Raw genomic sequence first — 15457 nt, 5'->3', positions numbered from 1 at the left:
GTTTCGCTGCGCTGCTGTGTGCTGGTTGGGTTTGATTTGGTTTGGTTTGGTTTGGCTTCGGCTCGGTCTGATCAAGCATGGAGTTCCGGTTTCGTTTGGGGGTTGGTCGAAGGGTGGAAGGACAAGTTAGTTGTTGGAGAGAAGAAGGAGAGGACGTGCGTGTGTATTTAGCGGTGGTGGAGCGGAAGCTGGAGATCTCCGTGTTGTGTCTATGCTATCGACCCTAGCTTGTGTACGTGGAGAAAGATGGGTGCTGCGCTTTTGTCGTATCTATTTCCATCAAGGCATGAGGCAGTTACATAAACACGAGTGGTCAATTCGACCTCACCAAAAGCACAATTATCGGGGCATAGATCATGACGTTTCCCCGCTGTATACCCATTTTAGAACCCGAAGTCGTCGGGCTGTCGCTACAGCTCGCCTGCTCCTTCGGTTGATGAACCTGCGCAACTCATTTACTGTAATGTACACATACATCCATCATCACCGTATCCCTGTCTGCCAGAAGCTGTCTTTTGCGCTTCGCAGTCTCACGTTCTCGCCCTGGTCTGGCAAGCTCGTTTATTTACCACCCTCCCACTCCGGGTTCTGCATCAAGATGATAAGTTAGCATAGATTCATACACAGCACAAGGTGGAAAATAATAGAAACGTACCTTGCGCAGGATCACCAGACCCTCCAGAGTGCTGTTCAAGCTGATGTACTCCTCGTCCTCGAGCTCGGCGCGCTCACCATACGCCAGAAGCACCGGTGTGCTTTGCGTCTGCCAGCCGGTGATGGTCTTCGGGCGACCGGCTTGGCCGACGACGTCGACCGCCTGACCAACCCGCACGTTGACCGTCAGCGGCTTGAGGTTCTCATCGAGAGTAACCAAGAAGCGCGGATGCATGGCCGTGACGAGGAAGTAAAGTAGGTAGTGCGAGTTCGACGTGATGAACTGCTTCGAGTCGATCATGGCCACGAGGACAGTAAGGAGACCGGCCGCGGAGACGCGCGATAGGATCTGGCGGTCGGTGTGGAAAGGGTTGATGGAAAGCGTGCCCTTGCCCATGTGCAGCAGACCCTGGGCGATGCGCACCATAAACAGGGATTCTTGGTCCCTATGGTAGTAGCTCGCAAGCTGACGGAGAAGTTGCGCCAACCTCGCGTTGTTAGTACCGGCGCCCAGGAGACCCATGGCGAAAATGGCATTGATGGCGACGTCATTATCATTGTCGTGGCTGTACCGCGAGAGTGTGTCGTAAATCTTCATTTGCGGGTTGCTGGGGCTGACGAGACCCATGGCCAAGGGTACTGCCCTTCGGATGTTTGCCTCCCCATAGTGCATGAGATGACCGAAATGGCGGAGCACCATGTCTTGGCCGACGTCCTCGCCCATGGAGATCAACCCGATACCGAGCACAGCATAAGCCTGCAGTAGCTCGTCGCCCTTCTTTTCGTCCGACTCCTCCATGTGCTCATTGCACAGGTGCAAGAGCTCCTGGATCTTCAGAACAGCACCTGTGCCAGCCCAGGCACAGATTGACGCGAGAACGGATGTCGGCTTCGCCATAGGGTGCTCGACAACCTTAAGCGTCTCGAGAACGACATCGACCTCCTCTTGGCGACCAAAGTAAAGTAGACCCAGACCGAGGGCGAGGAAGCGCGTCCACTTATCCGTGAGCTGGCTCTTACGCTCGTCATCCATCAAAGTCATAATGATGGCTTCACCGGCCTCGGCGTAAGAAGACCCAACAAAAACCAACCCGCAGGCCAGTGCGGCCATTGCCGACACCCGCATCTCCTGACTCGTGTCAGAAATGATGGGCAGGAGGTAAGCGAGAAGCTCATCCTTGTTTGAGCCGGCATACGACAGACCAAGACCCATGATTGCGGCTACTCGTATCAGGGGGTTCTTGTGGTTGAGCTTGTCGTGGTCGGCAAGCAGGGCCATGGCAGGTTCTGAATCTAGCCGAACGCCCGAGTTCATGATGCCTATGGCGAGGTAGGCGCCAGCCTGGATCTGCTCCTCCTCGAGGTAGGTGTACTTATCGGTCTGGTCTAGGCCGCTCTCGATATCCCACATCAACAAGGTCCCCAGGGAGGCGACCGTGGACATCATGCCCTCCTCCTTAGTCTTCCATACCCAGCTCTCCTTATTCTTCTCAACCAGCATCATCTTGTCGTTTCCGAAGCCCGCATTCACGAAAGCGTTGACGAAAGCGGCGGCCAGGTTGTTACGGGCAGAATCGAAATTTGTTAGGCCAGCCACGCGGCTGCTTTCCAGGTGGCTCTTGTAGATATCCTCGGTCGTCTTTGGTTCCAAGATATTGAGCTCCTTGCCCAGCGACTTAAAATGTTCGGGCAGTTTCACGTTGCCGATACATTCGACAATTTCCTCGTCATCGGGTGTATCCCTGTCGATGTCCAGACATATCCTCTGGCGGGCGATGAGGAAGGCAAGCTGTTTTTTCAGCGCCGGATCCGGGGCATCGTAGAAGTCGTCGTTGATGAGAGCGTAGTCGTTAATCCGAATAGCAAGCACCATAGCTTGGGTGTACTGCTTGTAGTTCTTGTAGATGTCGTGCGCGACCCGGAGGAACTGCTCGTTCTCCGGGTAGGTGAGTAAGTTGACCATCGAGACCATATACAGGCAGACCCTCCCATAGGTGTTCTCGTCGACGAACTTGGGCAGCTCGTCAATGATCTCCAGCTCGCTCATCAGGTCGACGGCATCAGCCTCTTGATTGCTCTTGAGGAAGAGCGGCACGAGAGTCAGTGCGAGGTCGACCAAGTCTGAGGTTGACTCGTCGGCGGTGATGCGCTTCCCATAGACCTCGCCGATTTCGAGCGCGAGATGGCGAACGTACTCATGGCCCCACGAGCCGATGTCTTGGGTAGGTGCGAGGAGGCGGTACTTGAGGGTGTCCTGGCGCTCTTCATCCGAGTAGGTCATGCCGATCACGGACAAGACATCAGCCAAGGAGTTCTTGTCGTCGCCCACCGGCCATTCTTCGTAGAGCTTTGTCATTGTCTCATAGTGTGGCCGTAGAAACTTGAGAGGCTTGGGGACGGCTGTCATGGAGGAGGTTGATGTTTTGATAAAGTTCTTCATGGTCTCGAGGGCCGGCTTGTAGAGCGATGCGTTGGATTCCTGCGAGGTTCGAGTCAGCAACTGACAAACCAGTTTAGCCATGGAAGTTTGGCCACGCACAGTCAACCGCTCAACAAGCATGTCGAGCTCATTCTTCAAGGTCTGGTCCTCTTCGCTGAGCTCTTCCGAAGCTATGATAGTCGTGATGGTCAGCCAAACCGATTCGACAAGGGTTCCGGGTCCCGGCGGGGCGGCGCAGGAGAGGATAACAAACACTCTGCCTTGTCGTCCTCGTCTTTCTTGCCGTTTGGCACCGGCTCCCCGGCCTTGTCCTTCTGTGTCTCATCATCCACGGCCTTCCCCTTGCCCTTGTCGGCCGTCTTGGACAAGTCGCTCTCTTGCGCCATGGTCGGGTCTTGGATGGCGGGGATGGCCCAAAGCTTGGTTAGGTGTGTCGGTGTCGCGGAAACGGCGGCAGTCGCTTGCGTTAATAAATTGGTGTATAAGATCTCCAATGTTTAATCCCGGCGCAGATGATAACGGTCGGGTTGGGGCGATTCGGGCTGTTTGGTGGGTTTGGTGGGTTTGGTGGGCTTGGTTGGAAGGGAGTGGAAGCTTAACAGATCCGTGCGGGCAAGGCAGGCAGCTTGGTTACGCGATGCTGCTTGCCGCCTGAGGCGAGGCGCCCAACCAGCGGTCAGCTCCACCAAGCTCGACAACCGCTCCTTGCTTGGGGGCTGGGACCAACAGCCGCCCTCCGGCCCCGGCGCATACAAAATCCGCTCCATTACTGCCCACCCATGTTAAATGTTAATTATGACGGAACCGATGGTTATTCGCACCGTCCTTATCGGCCGAGTATTCTCGAGGCATCGTCTTATCAGCCCCTCGCAGCCATGAATTTTTGGTGGACACTACCGGGTTTTGGAGGGGCTAACAGCAGGACCATCAACTGACTGCCTCTAGAGTGCACACTTGATCAACAGATAAACTGCCAACCCACACAACACCCTCGTGGTTTTCCACGGCCATTCGCAATCATGAAGTTAGACACGAGAGCCATGCGCTACCTGACGGCGGAAGACTGGAGGGTTCTCACAGCGGTTAGCTCCCCAATTCAATGTCCCTTTTCGCTATCACCCCACTAAGACGCCCTCCCACTCCCACAGGTAGAGATTTGTAGCAAGAACCATGAGCTCGTTCCAACCACACTGATTGAGAGGACCGCCCGCCTCAAGGGCGGTGCCAGCGGTGTGCACAAGTCCATCTCGGCCCTCGCCAAAGTCGGCTTGATTGCACGCATGAAGGAAGCCAAGTACGATGGCTACCGGCTCTCATACGGCGGGCTCGACTACCTCGCCTTACATACCCACGCCTCGCGCAAGCAAGTCTACAGCGTGGGCACCCGTGTCGGCGTCGGCAAGGAGAGCGACATCATGATCGTAGCCGACGACAAGGGCACGCAGAAAATCCTCAAGATCCACCGCCTCGGACGCATCTCGTTCCGCACCGTCAAGACCAACCGTGACTACCTCAAGAAACACCAGTCCGGTTCCTGGATGTACCTCTCACGGCTCGCCGCCATCAAGGAGTACGCCTTTATGCAGGCCCTACGGGAAGAGGGCTTCCCCGTACCTGAACCCATCGCCCAGTCGCGGCACACCATCGTCATGTCGCTCATCGACGCCCCCCCAATGCGGCAGATCGCTTCCGTCCCCGACCCCGCCACCCTGTACGCCGAGCTGATATCTCTCATCCTCCGCCTTGCCAAACACGGCCTCATCCACGGCGATTTTAACGAATTCAACATCCTCATCCGCGAAGATAAGATCGAGAACAAGAGCACCAACACCAGCACCGATACCACCGACACCCCCGCCGACACCAACGAACAACAACAACAACAACAACAACAACAACAACAAGACACCACCGCCCCCTCCATAACCCTGACCCCCATCCTCATTGACTTCCCCCAGATGGTATCCATGGACCACCAAAACGCCGAGATGTACTTCGACCGCGACGTCGAGTGCGTCAAGCGCTTCTTCTCGCGCCGCTTCCACTTTGTGAGCACCGAGCCGGGCCCCTTCTTCAAGGACGCCAAGAAGACGGTCGGCCGCGACGGCGCGCGCCGGCTCGACGCCGTCGTCGAGGCGTCGGGGTTCACCAAGAAGATGGCCAAGGACCTCGAGGCCGCCATCCGGGAGCAGCAAGCCAACCCCAAGAATGATACCGGCGATTCGGACGAGGAGGAGGACGAATCTGAGAATGAGGATGAGGATGAGGACGAGAACGGCGGTGAGGGACTTCAAGTGATCGGGGATCAGATCGTATCAACCGAAGAAGGGTTAGAGAAACTAGCAATCAATGACGGGACTTGAATGAAGAAGATTATAATGTTACCCTTTTTTCCTACCACCTTACTTGCCACGTTTAATTCCACCAGAGGATCCGGGAATATACCAAAACGCACATCACCACCCTCGCCGGCCTACAATCAACTCATTATGGCACTCGTTATGGCACCATTAAGCATGCAAAACACAAAGTGGCGCGATCTCTTCCATTCCATCGATACTTCTATGCTCAGCTTTCGTGATCAAAGTCCAAGCCCCCATAGAAAAACTGAACAAAAGTACAAAGAGTATTTGTGGCTGCCCACCCACGCCCTCCACTACCGACTAAGAGCCCGTCCCTAAGATTGTTCTATCCCAGTTCGACATAGTAGAGAAGTTCATTATGTGAGCTGACAACCACTTTGCCCCGAGTCCGAGTCGCGCCCGCCCGAGGCCATTGTGACCATAGCAAAGAAAGCAAGATGACGATAGTGACTTAGACGATATCTTTGCGACAAACCCTTCAGATAAGGAAAGTCTGGTGGTCCAACAAAAGTCCTACAATGCCCCAACAACTCCTGATATTATGTTAGGGCGAAGCATCAACGGCCATCTAGGCCTTCTCCGCCTTGATGGTGGGCGAGGACTGAGTGCTGCCCTTGTTTGCGGTGGGAGAGTCGACAACAGTCGCACCATCGCCACCCAAGCCGTCATCAGAAGACACCGTTCCGGGCACCGAGATGCTCTGCCTGAGAAGGATATTAGTAGGGATGCTCAGAAAGCTGCCCATCACACTGGTGCTGATCATACTTGGGGGTGTGTCCCATGCTCTGGCCCAGCATAGAGCCAGCGCTCGCGCTGCTTCCCAGGTTGGTACGGATGGAAGGCACGCGGGGTGCGAAGAGACTGGTCATGAGTTAGTTTCAAATCCCCAACCTTTGGTGGCATGGAAGGCGGCTCACGCGTTGGTGCCAAGCTCAGGGCGGCGGTTCCAAGGGGCAGGGCTGTAGATGCTCGGGTGAATCCCGACATCAGCTGTGCCATAAGCACCAATGTTGTACTCGTTGGTACGGAACTGGCGCCGCTCGGCAGTGATGCGCTTGAGCTCCTTCTGGGCCGGTGTATCGGCATAGCGGACCTGCATCAACATTCCCTCTTCTCCAATGGAAGCACCGTGGTACTTCTTAATGATGTCCTCGCATTCATCGCGCGTCTCGAAACTATCACAAGTGTTAGTGTACTGTGATTAAGTCAAGGGCGCGAACCCCCACTCACCGAGCAAAACCAACACCACGGCTGTTGCCCATGCTGTCACGAAGAATCTTGCTGGAGACGACATGATAGCCAGCAAAGATCGCATTCAGCTCCTAGCCAATATTAGTCGACAGCAACTCAAGGTCTCATACGAATCAACTCACCGATTCGTTCAGGCGCTTAGGCAGGTTGGACAAGTACAGGTTGGTAGACAGCTCGTCGCCCTCGGCCTTGAGCCTCGCGTTGAAGCTCTCCTATTCCAAAGTCAGCGCTCAACACACGCGAGTTGCCCGTGAGGGGAGAAGAAATCTTACCCGAGCGAAACCAACCTCATACCCAAGATGGTAAAAGCCGCGGATGCACTTCTCGGAATCACGAACATCGGCAAACTTGGCAAAGCCAAACCTGGAACATTGTTAATCAGGTTTCCGTCGGACATGGGAAAAAGACATACCCTTTGCAAGCGCCAGTCGAAGTGTCGATGATGGCCTTGCTCTGCTCGACCTTACCGAAGCGAGACGCATATCGATGCAGGAGCTCGTCGTCCGTGGTGGGATGGAGCCCGCGAATGTAGACATTGCGGTTTCCATGAATCCTATTCTCTAGGCACTGCTCTATCGACTTGGTGTGGCTGGGTGGGGTGAAAACAGCCGGCACAGCCTCCGGGATGGGGGGGTTTTGTTTGAGCAGCTCCAGGAGGCTTTCATCAATGGGCTGAGGGGCCTTGGGTGCGACGACCTGCTCTGGAGAAGGGGTGGTGTAGCTCGAACGGAAAACCGCGACTCTCGAGGAGTTGGCACGCTCCGACGCACTGCCGAAGAAGGGAGTCGCAGGAGTCGACTCGGTGGTGGAATACGAACCACGGCGATTATCCAAGCCAGGAACCTCGCTGCTGCGGTCAGCGTAGGATGCTACCCGACCCGGTGTGTACGGCATGGCATGGTATGGAACGGGCAGTGGAGCGAACCCGCTCTGGACCGGGTATTGGCCAGAGACTCCGAACGAATACGCCGCTTCGTGCGGCATGCCAACGTGGACCGGGACGGAATGGTAGCCCTGGTAGGCAACAGATTGCTCTTGAGGGCCACAGTAGGCATGGTGGGCCTGCATCTGTGACATGGTCGAGGCGCTGGGTATGCCAGGACCGGCCGGGAGGGCCAGTGTGCTAAACTGGTTGACCACGGCGCCAATGGCATCCGAGTGGTGACCGATATGCTGGCCATGGGAAGTCGGACCGTCATGCTGGGGGCCGTGGCTCATTTGAGCGCTGAGGTATGCAGGATAAGATGCGTGGCGATGGTTTCCAGTGTCGGAAGACATGGCCGCGCCGGCACGATAGTGAGTCATGATACAGACTGGAATCAGTAATTATTAGCCTTGTTAACCTTGCTAAGCTTGAACTCGAAAAGGCGAAGACCGTCGGTCCAAAGAGCCAACGAACGAAACACGTCAAGGTCGGAGGGGGGTCGTGGTGGAAGTGCTCGAAGAGGAGTGGTTTCTGTACGCACCTTTTGATTTCGCGTTTCTTGACAAATGAGTACTTCTTCAGAAAAATTTGTCAATACAAGAAGCCGTTGTAGAATAATCAGTGGGAACGACTGGATGGCAAGTTATGCTGGCGGTTGTAGATGGTTGGAGGAAGAGGGCGAAAGAGGGAAAAGCGGAGGAAGGGGGCGATGATAAAAGAAGAGAAGAACGAAGGCAGACCCGACCATGGAAAAGGTTGAAGAGGTCCGGGAAAGAGAGAAAAGCGCGTGGTCTGGAAGTTGGGGTGGTCGTGTTTTGACGCGTTGACTTACCTCCAAAATCGACCCTGACAGGTTGCCGCAGGATCACAGAGATGCAAGTATCGAGAACAAGAAACCGAGCCACTCGACGGCGATGTTAGTACCAAAGAGTCGAATGCAAGTGAGTGATGAGGGAGGTAAGAAGATGGATCGAGCTATCAGCAAGATGAATGGAGGAGACTGCGGTGGTTGGTTTGGGATGGGGTGGGAGTGTTGATGCTGTAATGATCGGAAGCAGAGTCCACGACGGTCCAAAACATTCTTGGGTCTGGGTGCGAGAAGAGAGAGGATTTTAAAGCGTGGCCCGAGTACAAGGGCTCCTGCCACCTGGAAGGGGATGGGAGAAGAGGAAAGCAGGTAAGGGACTTCCAGGTTGGAAGGCGCGTGGTTGTTGCCCGGGCCTGCGCGGGTGTGCTCGGGATTCACTGCCTGCCTCCGCCGCAGAGAAAATCCACCTTGGAAACTCAAGAGTTGGGATTTTTACAGTAGGTAGGTAGCGTGACACTTGGGTAGGTATGTGATGAATGCTATCAAGGAGCAAACAAAGGTGAAGACGATGCGATAGAAGAAATTGTTTCTGGACTTACCTCCTGAACTCAACCTGATAGCCCGAATAAGCGACTCGGGTATGACGTTATAGTATGCTCAATCTGCAAGTTCTGAGTAGGAGCTTCCAAAACTGTTGCTGGAGTTCGGTGGTTTGAAAGCAACCTACCTGGTAGGTAGGCTGGTCCCAGTGATTTGGTACTTAAAGAATGGAAGTTAAGAAGGAGGGACAGCACAGGGATAAACGCGAGTGTCCTCGTTATTGGGAAACCCTTTGGCAACTGTTTGGCCGAAGGAAGGAGCGGGCTCCTGGGTGGTAGGTGGTAGTAACTTAACGATGCAAGTTCGAGTGACTCTGCCAGCTTCGGATGCCCAAGGCACACGGTTGGTGACGTTTTTGATCGGATCTTAACCGAAACTACCTGATGTCGATTTCACGCACTGATAGGCACAGTACAACCCTCGCAATGGTCGGATCTTGTCGGTCTCTGGGTTCCTGAAATCCAGTCGCGTCCTGTATCTTTCCGCTTGCCGTGGTTTCAACTTTCGTCTCCTTCCCTAGTTTGCTCCTGCCTCGCCGCTAGAATTGATAAGGATTGGTCAAAGTCAAAACAAAACAAAACCAGAAAAAGTTAAGTCGTATGTCCTAATTCTCACGGGGTGGGATGGTGGACCTCCAACTCTGGCACTGCATGTTGACTTTAGAGTGGATATAGGAGTCGTTACATGCGAGATGCTAGAAAGATGTCGTCAAGGGGTATCGGTGATCAAGGAAATACTTCGTTTCGCATTGACCTGGCCTTGTGGCAGCGCAGTGGTAATGGATAAGTGATCTCTGCAGTCTCGGTCAGCATGCTGCTTTTGTGATGTTATCTGGTACGGGCTGACCCGAGCTTTCCTGCTCACAAAAGCCACTCGGCGCTTAGTGATTCGCAATCCGGTGGTCGAGAGAACGGCGACGGTAAAAGCCCTCATCAAGAGGCTCTTCAAGCTACTGGGTAGTATCTTCAGGCTCCTAAACCCTGCGGCTAAGCGAATACATGCTAACAATGTTGGATAGGGATACTGTGAGTGAAAGAAGAAGAAGCACCGAAGAACGACGAACACCGGCACGGACATCAAGCTCCTTTAGTATGGAAGATGGGCGAGTGTCACCTGCAGCCCTCAGAGGACGCACCTCCCGAACGACGCAACCTGACAGGAGGAGCTACAACTAAGCACCTCACGCCAAAGACGAGCTCGTCTTTTGTTGAGCGGGGGTTGGTATTGCATCCGAAGATGAGGCGAGACACCTTCAACCCACGATTGCTACGGAAGCCTTTCCGACCGGGCAGTTACTTAACGGGCCACGAAATGGGGACACGGGAGGGGCGGGATGGGCATGAGAATAGTCAACTCGATCCAAGACACTGGCATGATCGCCGCGGCGTACCCCGCCAACTTCCTCCTGTCTACACCATTGGCAATCTGCTGATTGGCGTGAAGAGGAAGAAGGAAACCCCTTGCCTGAGCTGACCACTTTGGGAAACATGGCGTTGCGATGGCGAGCGAACGAAGGTAAAGGTGGGCATGCACGACGACAGACTAGGATTGGGGAAGGTGATACCACAGCAGCGCCATCCTCTCTCTTCAGCCACCTGGCCCGACCTAAGGAGGTAGGTAATAGGTACATGCCTAAGGTACATATCCAAGGAGCAAGTGGTTGGTTCCCTAAGCGTGGCTCTCGATCGTTGAAACCATTGGCCCGGTGTAATCGGGAGGCATGTCTCAGATCAGAATACCAAATTCTCCGCTGGCCTGCCCGTCTTCGCGTGGTAACAGCACGGACAGCAGAGTCTTTGACGAGGTTTTTTTACGAGCTTTTATGAGCTTTTGAACGATCACTGCCTCGTTCGTGGGTGGGTGGATGGGTGTCGACTGCTGTTGATGGTGGCAGGTTGATTCCGACGAGGCGAAGCATTTGCTTATTGGCACATGCAATCAGACGGTGACCTCAGCATAACGATAGCAAAACTATGCAATAAGAACTGGAATAAACTCCTCATTCGGTTTCATTTTCTCACCTCGTTACGTTATACATGTAGCCCAAGGCAAGCCACCATGTCAAGTAACAAATCATAACATAAACGACCGAAAGCTTGACATTCACTACAAAGCGTAAACACGAACTTTCTCATGGGCTACACGATCTTCGGATAGGTTTCCCCTTCTCTTTCTGCTACGCCGTCACCCGGCGGGCAACATTGCGGTCAATGCCAAGAAGGGACCAGAGCTCCGAGACAAGACACCGGGGAAACATGCAGCCAGGTCTGTTCGCAGAGCAAGGGTATCCCAAGATGCCGACGTTAAAAATCGGGAGATCCCCCGCTCCGGGAAGGTCGGAAAAGGGGGAGACGAAAGTGAGAGTGGGACTTGGAGAAGAGAACAAGCGGGGCACTCAAGGCCAGTCACGGTTCGAGGGGCGAGTGGAACACACCTAGTTACACACCCGACATCGCCCGCCTGCTCGCCCGTCCCGGCCAAGGGCGAAATACCTGAGACAGATCTGGTTAAGATAGTCTCATTCATGTCGTAGTACGGAGAAGAGTTAGAAGCACATGCGTCCTCGAAGGGATGATGCCGAACCTGGCGGGTGTACAGGGAGGAGAAAAGACACATTATTCTAAAAAACCAGCCGACAGCGAAACCGATGCAGCATGAACAAAACTCTCATCTATCCCAGAAGCACGCCGGATGCTGAATTGCTAACGCTGCCCTGACCTTAGCGCCGTCGCCGTTTACACAGTAGCATAAATCCCACTGATAAGCATATTCGTCTAGGACCAAACGTCCTCCTGTTTTGGCGGTTAGCAAACCAATTCGGCTCGGACGGCTAGTCGCAAAACGTACCTGGTACTGGTTCGTTGCCCGCATCTGCTTGACAATCTCCTCAGCCTTTTCTTCTGGAATGCCGCGCTCCCCACAGAGAATCTGCGCTAGGACGGTGTTGACCTCGCGAGCCATGTTGGCGGCGTCACCGCAGACATAGAAATAGGCTTTTTGCTGCAATAGCTCGTTGACCTCCTTAGCACGCTCCTTTAACCGGTGTTGAACGTAAACCTTCTTGGACCCTTCACGAGAGAAGGCGAGGACAATCTCAAACTTATCACCAAGCACCTGCTTAGCTTCCTGTGGAGAAGGTTAGAAAATTGTAACAATTGCGGATCGAGTGGGATTGTTCGAAACGTACCTCCCACTCCTCCTTATACAAGAAGTCTTCGGTCGACTTTCCGGCAGCCAAAGAAGAGGATAGTCTTTCCAACAGCCTGGCCGTTCTCAACCATCTTCTTCCTTTCACGAATGAACCCTCTGAACGGGGCGACACCGGTACCAGGGCCAACCATGATCACGGGTCTTGTGGGGTCCGAGGGAAGCTTGAAGTTGGAGTGACGGACGTGGACCGGGACGTGAATGCCGTCGAATCTGTTGCGGGGCCCGGTGATCTCGTACGTTAGTCCGAAGGGGTTGGGGTTCGGGTCGCCGTTCTGCTTCTCCTTGAGGGCCAGGAGATAGTTTGTCGCGACACCCCTGAAGGGGTCGCCACGGCCCGGGAGGTTTTGCGACTCGACCACCGCAGTAATGGAGATCAACTTGGGCTGCTCCAGAGAGGACGACGAGATAGAGTAGTAGCGGGGCTGCAGTTTGGTGACACCTTCGATGAGAGCAGAAAACGGAACGTTAGACCATTTCTTGCCTTTGCCCACGACGTCGAGAAGACGAGCGATGTTGAGACAGTGTGCGTTAACCTTGGAATGGAAGTAGTCCTTGTCGTTGCCGAGCTTGGTCATCTCAGCCTTGGACTCGTCGTCGGGGGCGAAGGCGGCGAGAGTGGCGATGAATTGGCGGGAGACCGGAGCGCAGATTTCCATGTGGTAGCGGGCGATGGCGTCGAAGGTCGTTGGGGTCGGGAAAGGCACCTTGGCAGTCGGTTCGAGGGCCTTAACACTGATAACGTTGTGGCGTTTGCTGCCAAGACCGAAGACCTCCAAGAAACGGTCAACCTCCTCGCCGGCGTTGGTAGGCCAAACCGCAATGTGATCACCGGTCTGGTAGCTCAGGTTGGAGCCACTGATATCAATTTCCATGTGCAGGCAATTGCGATCCTTGACGCTGAACAGTTCGGTGGACTTCTGAATGGGGGCAATGTACGGGTTGTGGGCGTTGAAGGGACCCTTGGGAGTTCCGTCGAGGTGCGTCTTGTTGGGCTCGCCGAGGTAGACTTCGGGGGCGTCGCGAGTAAGACCTTCCCTGTCAGTGATGCCGAAAATGGGTTCGTAAACGGCCTCGCGCTCCTCTAGACCCATCTTCTCAGCCAGAGCCGTCCACATAGGATCCTTCCAAGCCAAGAAGTCCTCTTCCATGGTGCCAGCGCCATCATCGCCCTCGCCTGCTTCTCCGATGCGATGGGCGCCGGCGGCCGTCAGAGCCTTGTCGACGTTGCGGACCATGGAGTTGTAGTGTTCATACGTGTTGTTACCCAGGCCGAATGCGACGTAGTTGAGGTTACCAAGGGGAGGGTCGTTGTCGAGAGTGAAGGACGGGCTCTCGCCGGTGATAAATTCGGTGAAATCGACTGCGTTATCCGTGGGCTCACCCTCGCCGTATGTCGCGAGGACGAACATGACGACCTTGTCGCTGGGGACAGCATCCAAGTTGTCGTAGTCGTAGTCTTCCAAATCAGCAACCATGGTCTCGAGGCCGAAGCGGCTCTTGCCCTCCTTTGCTAGTCTCGATGCGTAATCCTCAGCGGTACCTGTTTGTGACCCGTAGAAGATGATGCAGTTTTTGCCCGATTCCTCCATCTTCTCGACGATATTGCGAGTCTTGCCCGCCTTAGCACCATTGGCACCGGCGAAGGAGCTCGCATACGGATCTTTGGTGACGGCCCAGTATTTCCCCTTTGTGAAGTAGGCCACCGTCCCGAGGAAGATGGCGGCTAGGACGATAACGTCCAACGTGTCGAGTTCAGCCATGGCGGCGGAGGAGAAGGATGGTCTCGGCGAGTTTGGGATGCGCTGGGCTGCACAGATCCGTGACGGACAAGCAGCCTCAAATCACAAACACGAGAGCTCTCGTTAGCGACGACAGAGACGCAGCCAGTGAAGACCGTGTCTCTAAGAGCATAGGGTCTGCGTTCCCAGAGACCGGATCCGAGATGGTCCGCGGGAAAACGTTAGCCGTAAAAATGGATACGGACGGATCGGCGTGGCGTCGCCAAAGTTGAAGCCGAAGCAAATACACGCGGCGGAGAAAAAAAAACTGCGGGCGTCGCGGAATTGCAAGGTCGCCACGCGCGATTGGTGAAAAGAATGCGAGGACACAACCGGCGAGAATGCGCGGGAATGTGGAGAGAAAAGGGAAGCAAGAATCGGAAAGGGCGAAGGAAAAGGGGGTGAGGTCAAGAAGATCTGGAAATTTCAACCAGGATCCGCGGCCGCCTTCGCAGCACTGCACGCTGCACTTATCGACAGATAGGCCACACCGCACATGCAACCTGGAACCCCCGGCCGGGTAGTCTCGCTCTCCGTGGCACCACCGTCAGCCCGGCAGGTTTGCCAAGCACGGCCTGCTGACCGTGCAGTGTTTCTCGCAGCGGATGGAGGCGCGGCAGGGGATTTACAATTGACCCCACAGTTCCTCGATACCTTATAAGGTAATTCGTCTGCCTTCAAAGTTTGCTTCCACGCAAGCCGAGTCTGTCCCCCCATCGGAGACATTCGAACTGAGTTCTTTGGGTGGGCAGGGGAGATGAAGGGAGGAGTTCTGGTTATTTTTCTGTCAAGATACATACAAAAGATATCCGCTTCATTCAAGATTTGTGCGGATGAAATTCTCAAGAAAGTTAACTAGAGAGAGTCCTGTCAATGTCATGCCTGCGTGACGGAACCCGAATACGACTCCGAACGTCTGGCGTTTAAGTTTCTAGATGGACTGTGCGACTGCATAGATTGACTCCGTTGGCATGCGAAAAGTTACCGATTTCACCTCGGCCATATCCAGGTAGTTCCTGGGCTGTGGTAAAATCCAGATATCATCAAATGGCCACATGCGTTCCATCTGAATTTTTGGTTTTATTTATCTCCCCTCCTCTTCTCGTCTGATAATAGACAATTCTTTGACACCTGGTCATTATTGTGTAGTCTAAATGTTGAGGAGCCAGGCAGCCCCACTTACCCCAAATTGGGCTAAACAGTCCAGGGGCGGGCCGCCGTCATTCCAACTGATTCGATGGCTTCGATCGGTTGGAGAAACCCGACCCTTGCTTAAGACTCAAAACTCAGGGCTCTCGCAGATTTCATCGACAAGTTACCACGACTCGCCGGCGGTTTGAGGGTGACAGAGCGGGGAAACAAACGCCAAGCAAGCCCGGAGGTAGGCTGCTGGGTTGAGAATTTGGAGTTCCGCGTTTTCGGCTTGAG

The 15457-nt window shown here is 54.5% G+C and overlaps 4 protein-coding genes across 4 annotated transcripts; 1 reads left to right on the top strand and 3 right to left on the bottom strand.

Annotated features, from left to right (window-relative positions):
• Positions 1-561: 561 nt before the first annotated feature.
• Positions 562-3480, bottom strand: CHGG_04657 (uncharacterized protein; the record flags this gene model as incomplete). Its single annotated transcript, XM_001223870.1, has 4 exons — positions 562-588; positions 656-3133; positions 3194-3264; positions 3348-3480. The coding sequence occupies 4 exons, from the start codon at positions 3478-3480 to the stop codon at positions 562-564; spliced, it is 2709 nt and encodes a 902-aa protein (XP_001223871.1).
• Positions 3481-4113: 633 nt separating this feature from the next.
• On the top strand, positions 4114-5457 carry CHGG_04656 (uncharacterized protein; the record flags this gene model as incomplete). The annotated part of the gene is made up of 2 exons (XM_001223869.1): positions 4114-4176; positions 4243-5457. The coding sequence occupies 2 exons, from the start codon at positions 4114-4116 to the stop codon at positions 5455-5457; spliced, it is 1278 nt and encodes a 425-aa protein (XP_001223870.1).
• A 568-nt stretch (positions 5458-6025) lies between these two features.
• CHGG_04655 (uncharacterized protein) lies at positions 6026-8013 on the bottom strand (the record flags this gene model as incomplete). The annotated part of the gene is made up of 7 exons (XM_001223868.1): positions 6026-6161; positions 6223-6318; positions 6375-6632; positions 6688-6779; positions 6831-6920; positions 6981-7071; positions 7121-8013. 7 exons carry the CDS (start codon positions 8011-8013, stop codon positions 6026-6028), a joined length of 1656 nt encoding a protein of 551 aa, XP_001223869.1.
• Positions 8014-11815: 3802 nt separating this feature from the next.
• Positions 11816-14011, bottom strand: CHGG_04654 (uncharacterized protein; the record flags this gene model as incomplete). Its single annotated transcript, XM_001223867.1, has 3 exons — positions 11816-11833; positions 11889-12167; positions 12248-14011. The coding sequence occupies 3 exons, from the start codon at positions 14009-14011 to the stop codon at positions 11816-11818; spliced, it is 2061 nt and encodes a 686-aa protein (XP_001223868.1).
• Positions 14012-15457: the final 1446 nt, after the last annotated feature.

This window comes from Chaetomium globosum, genomic scaffold (assembly GCF_000143365.1).
Source record: "Chaetomium globosum CBS 148.51 scaffold_4 genomic scaffold, whole genome shotgun sequence".
Taxonomy (NCBI): Eukaryota; Fungi; Ascomycota; class Sordariomycetes; order Sordariales; family Chaetomiaceae; genus Chaetomium; species Chaetomium globosum.
The sequence above is the reverse complement of the archived record's forward strand: the minus strand, read 5'-3'. Positions and strand labels throughout refer to the sequence as shown.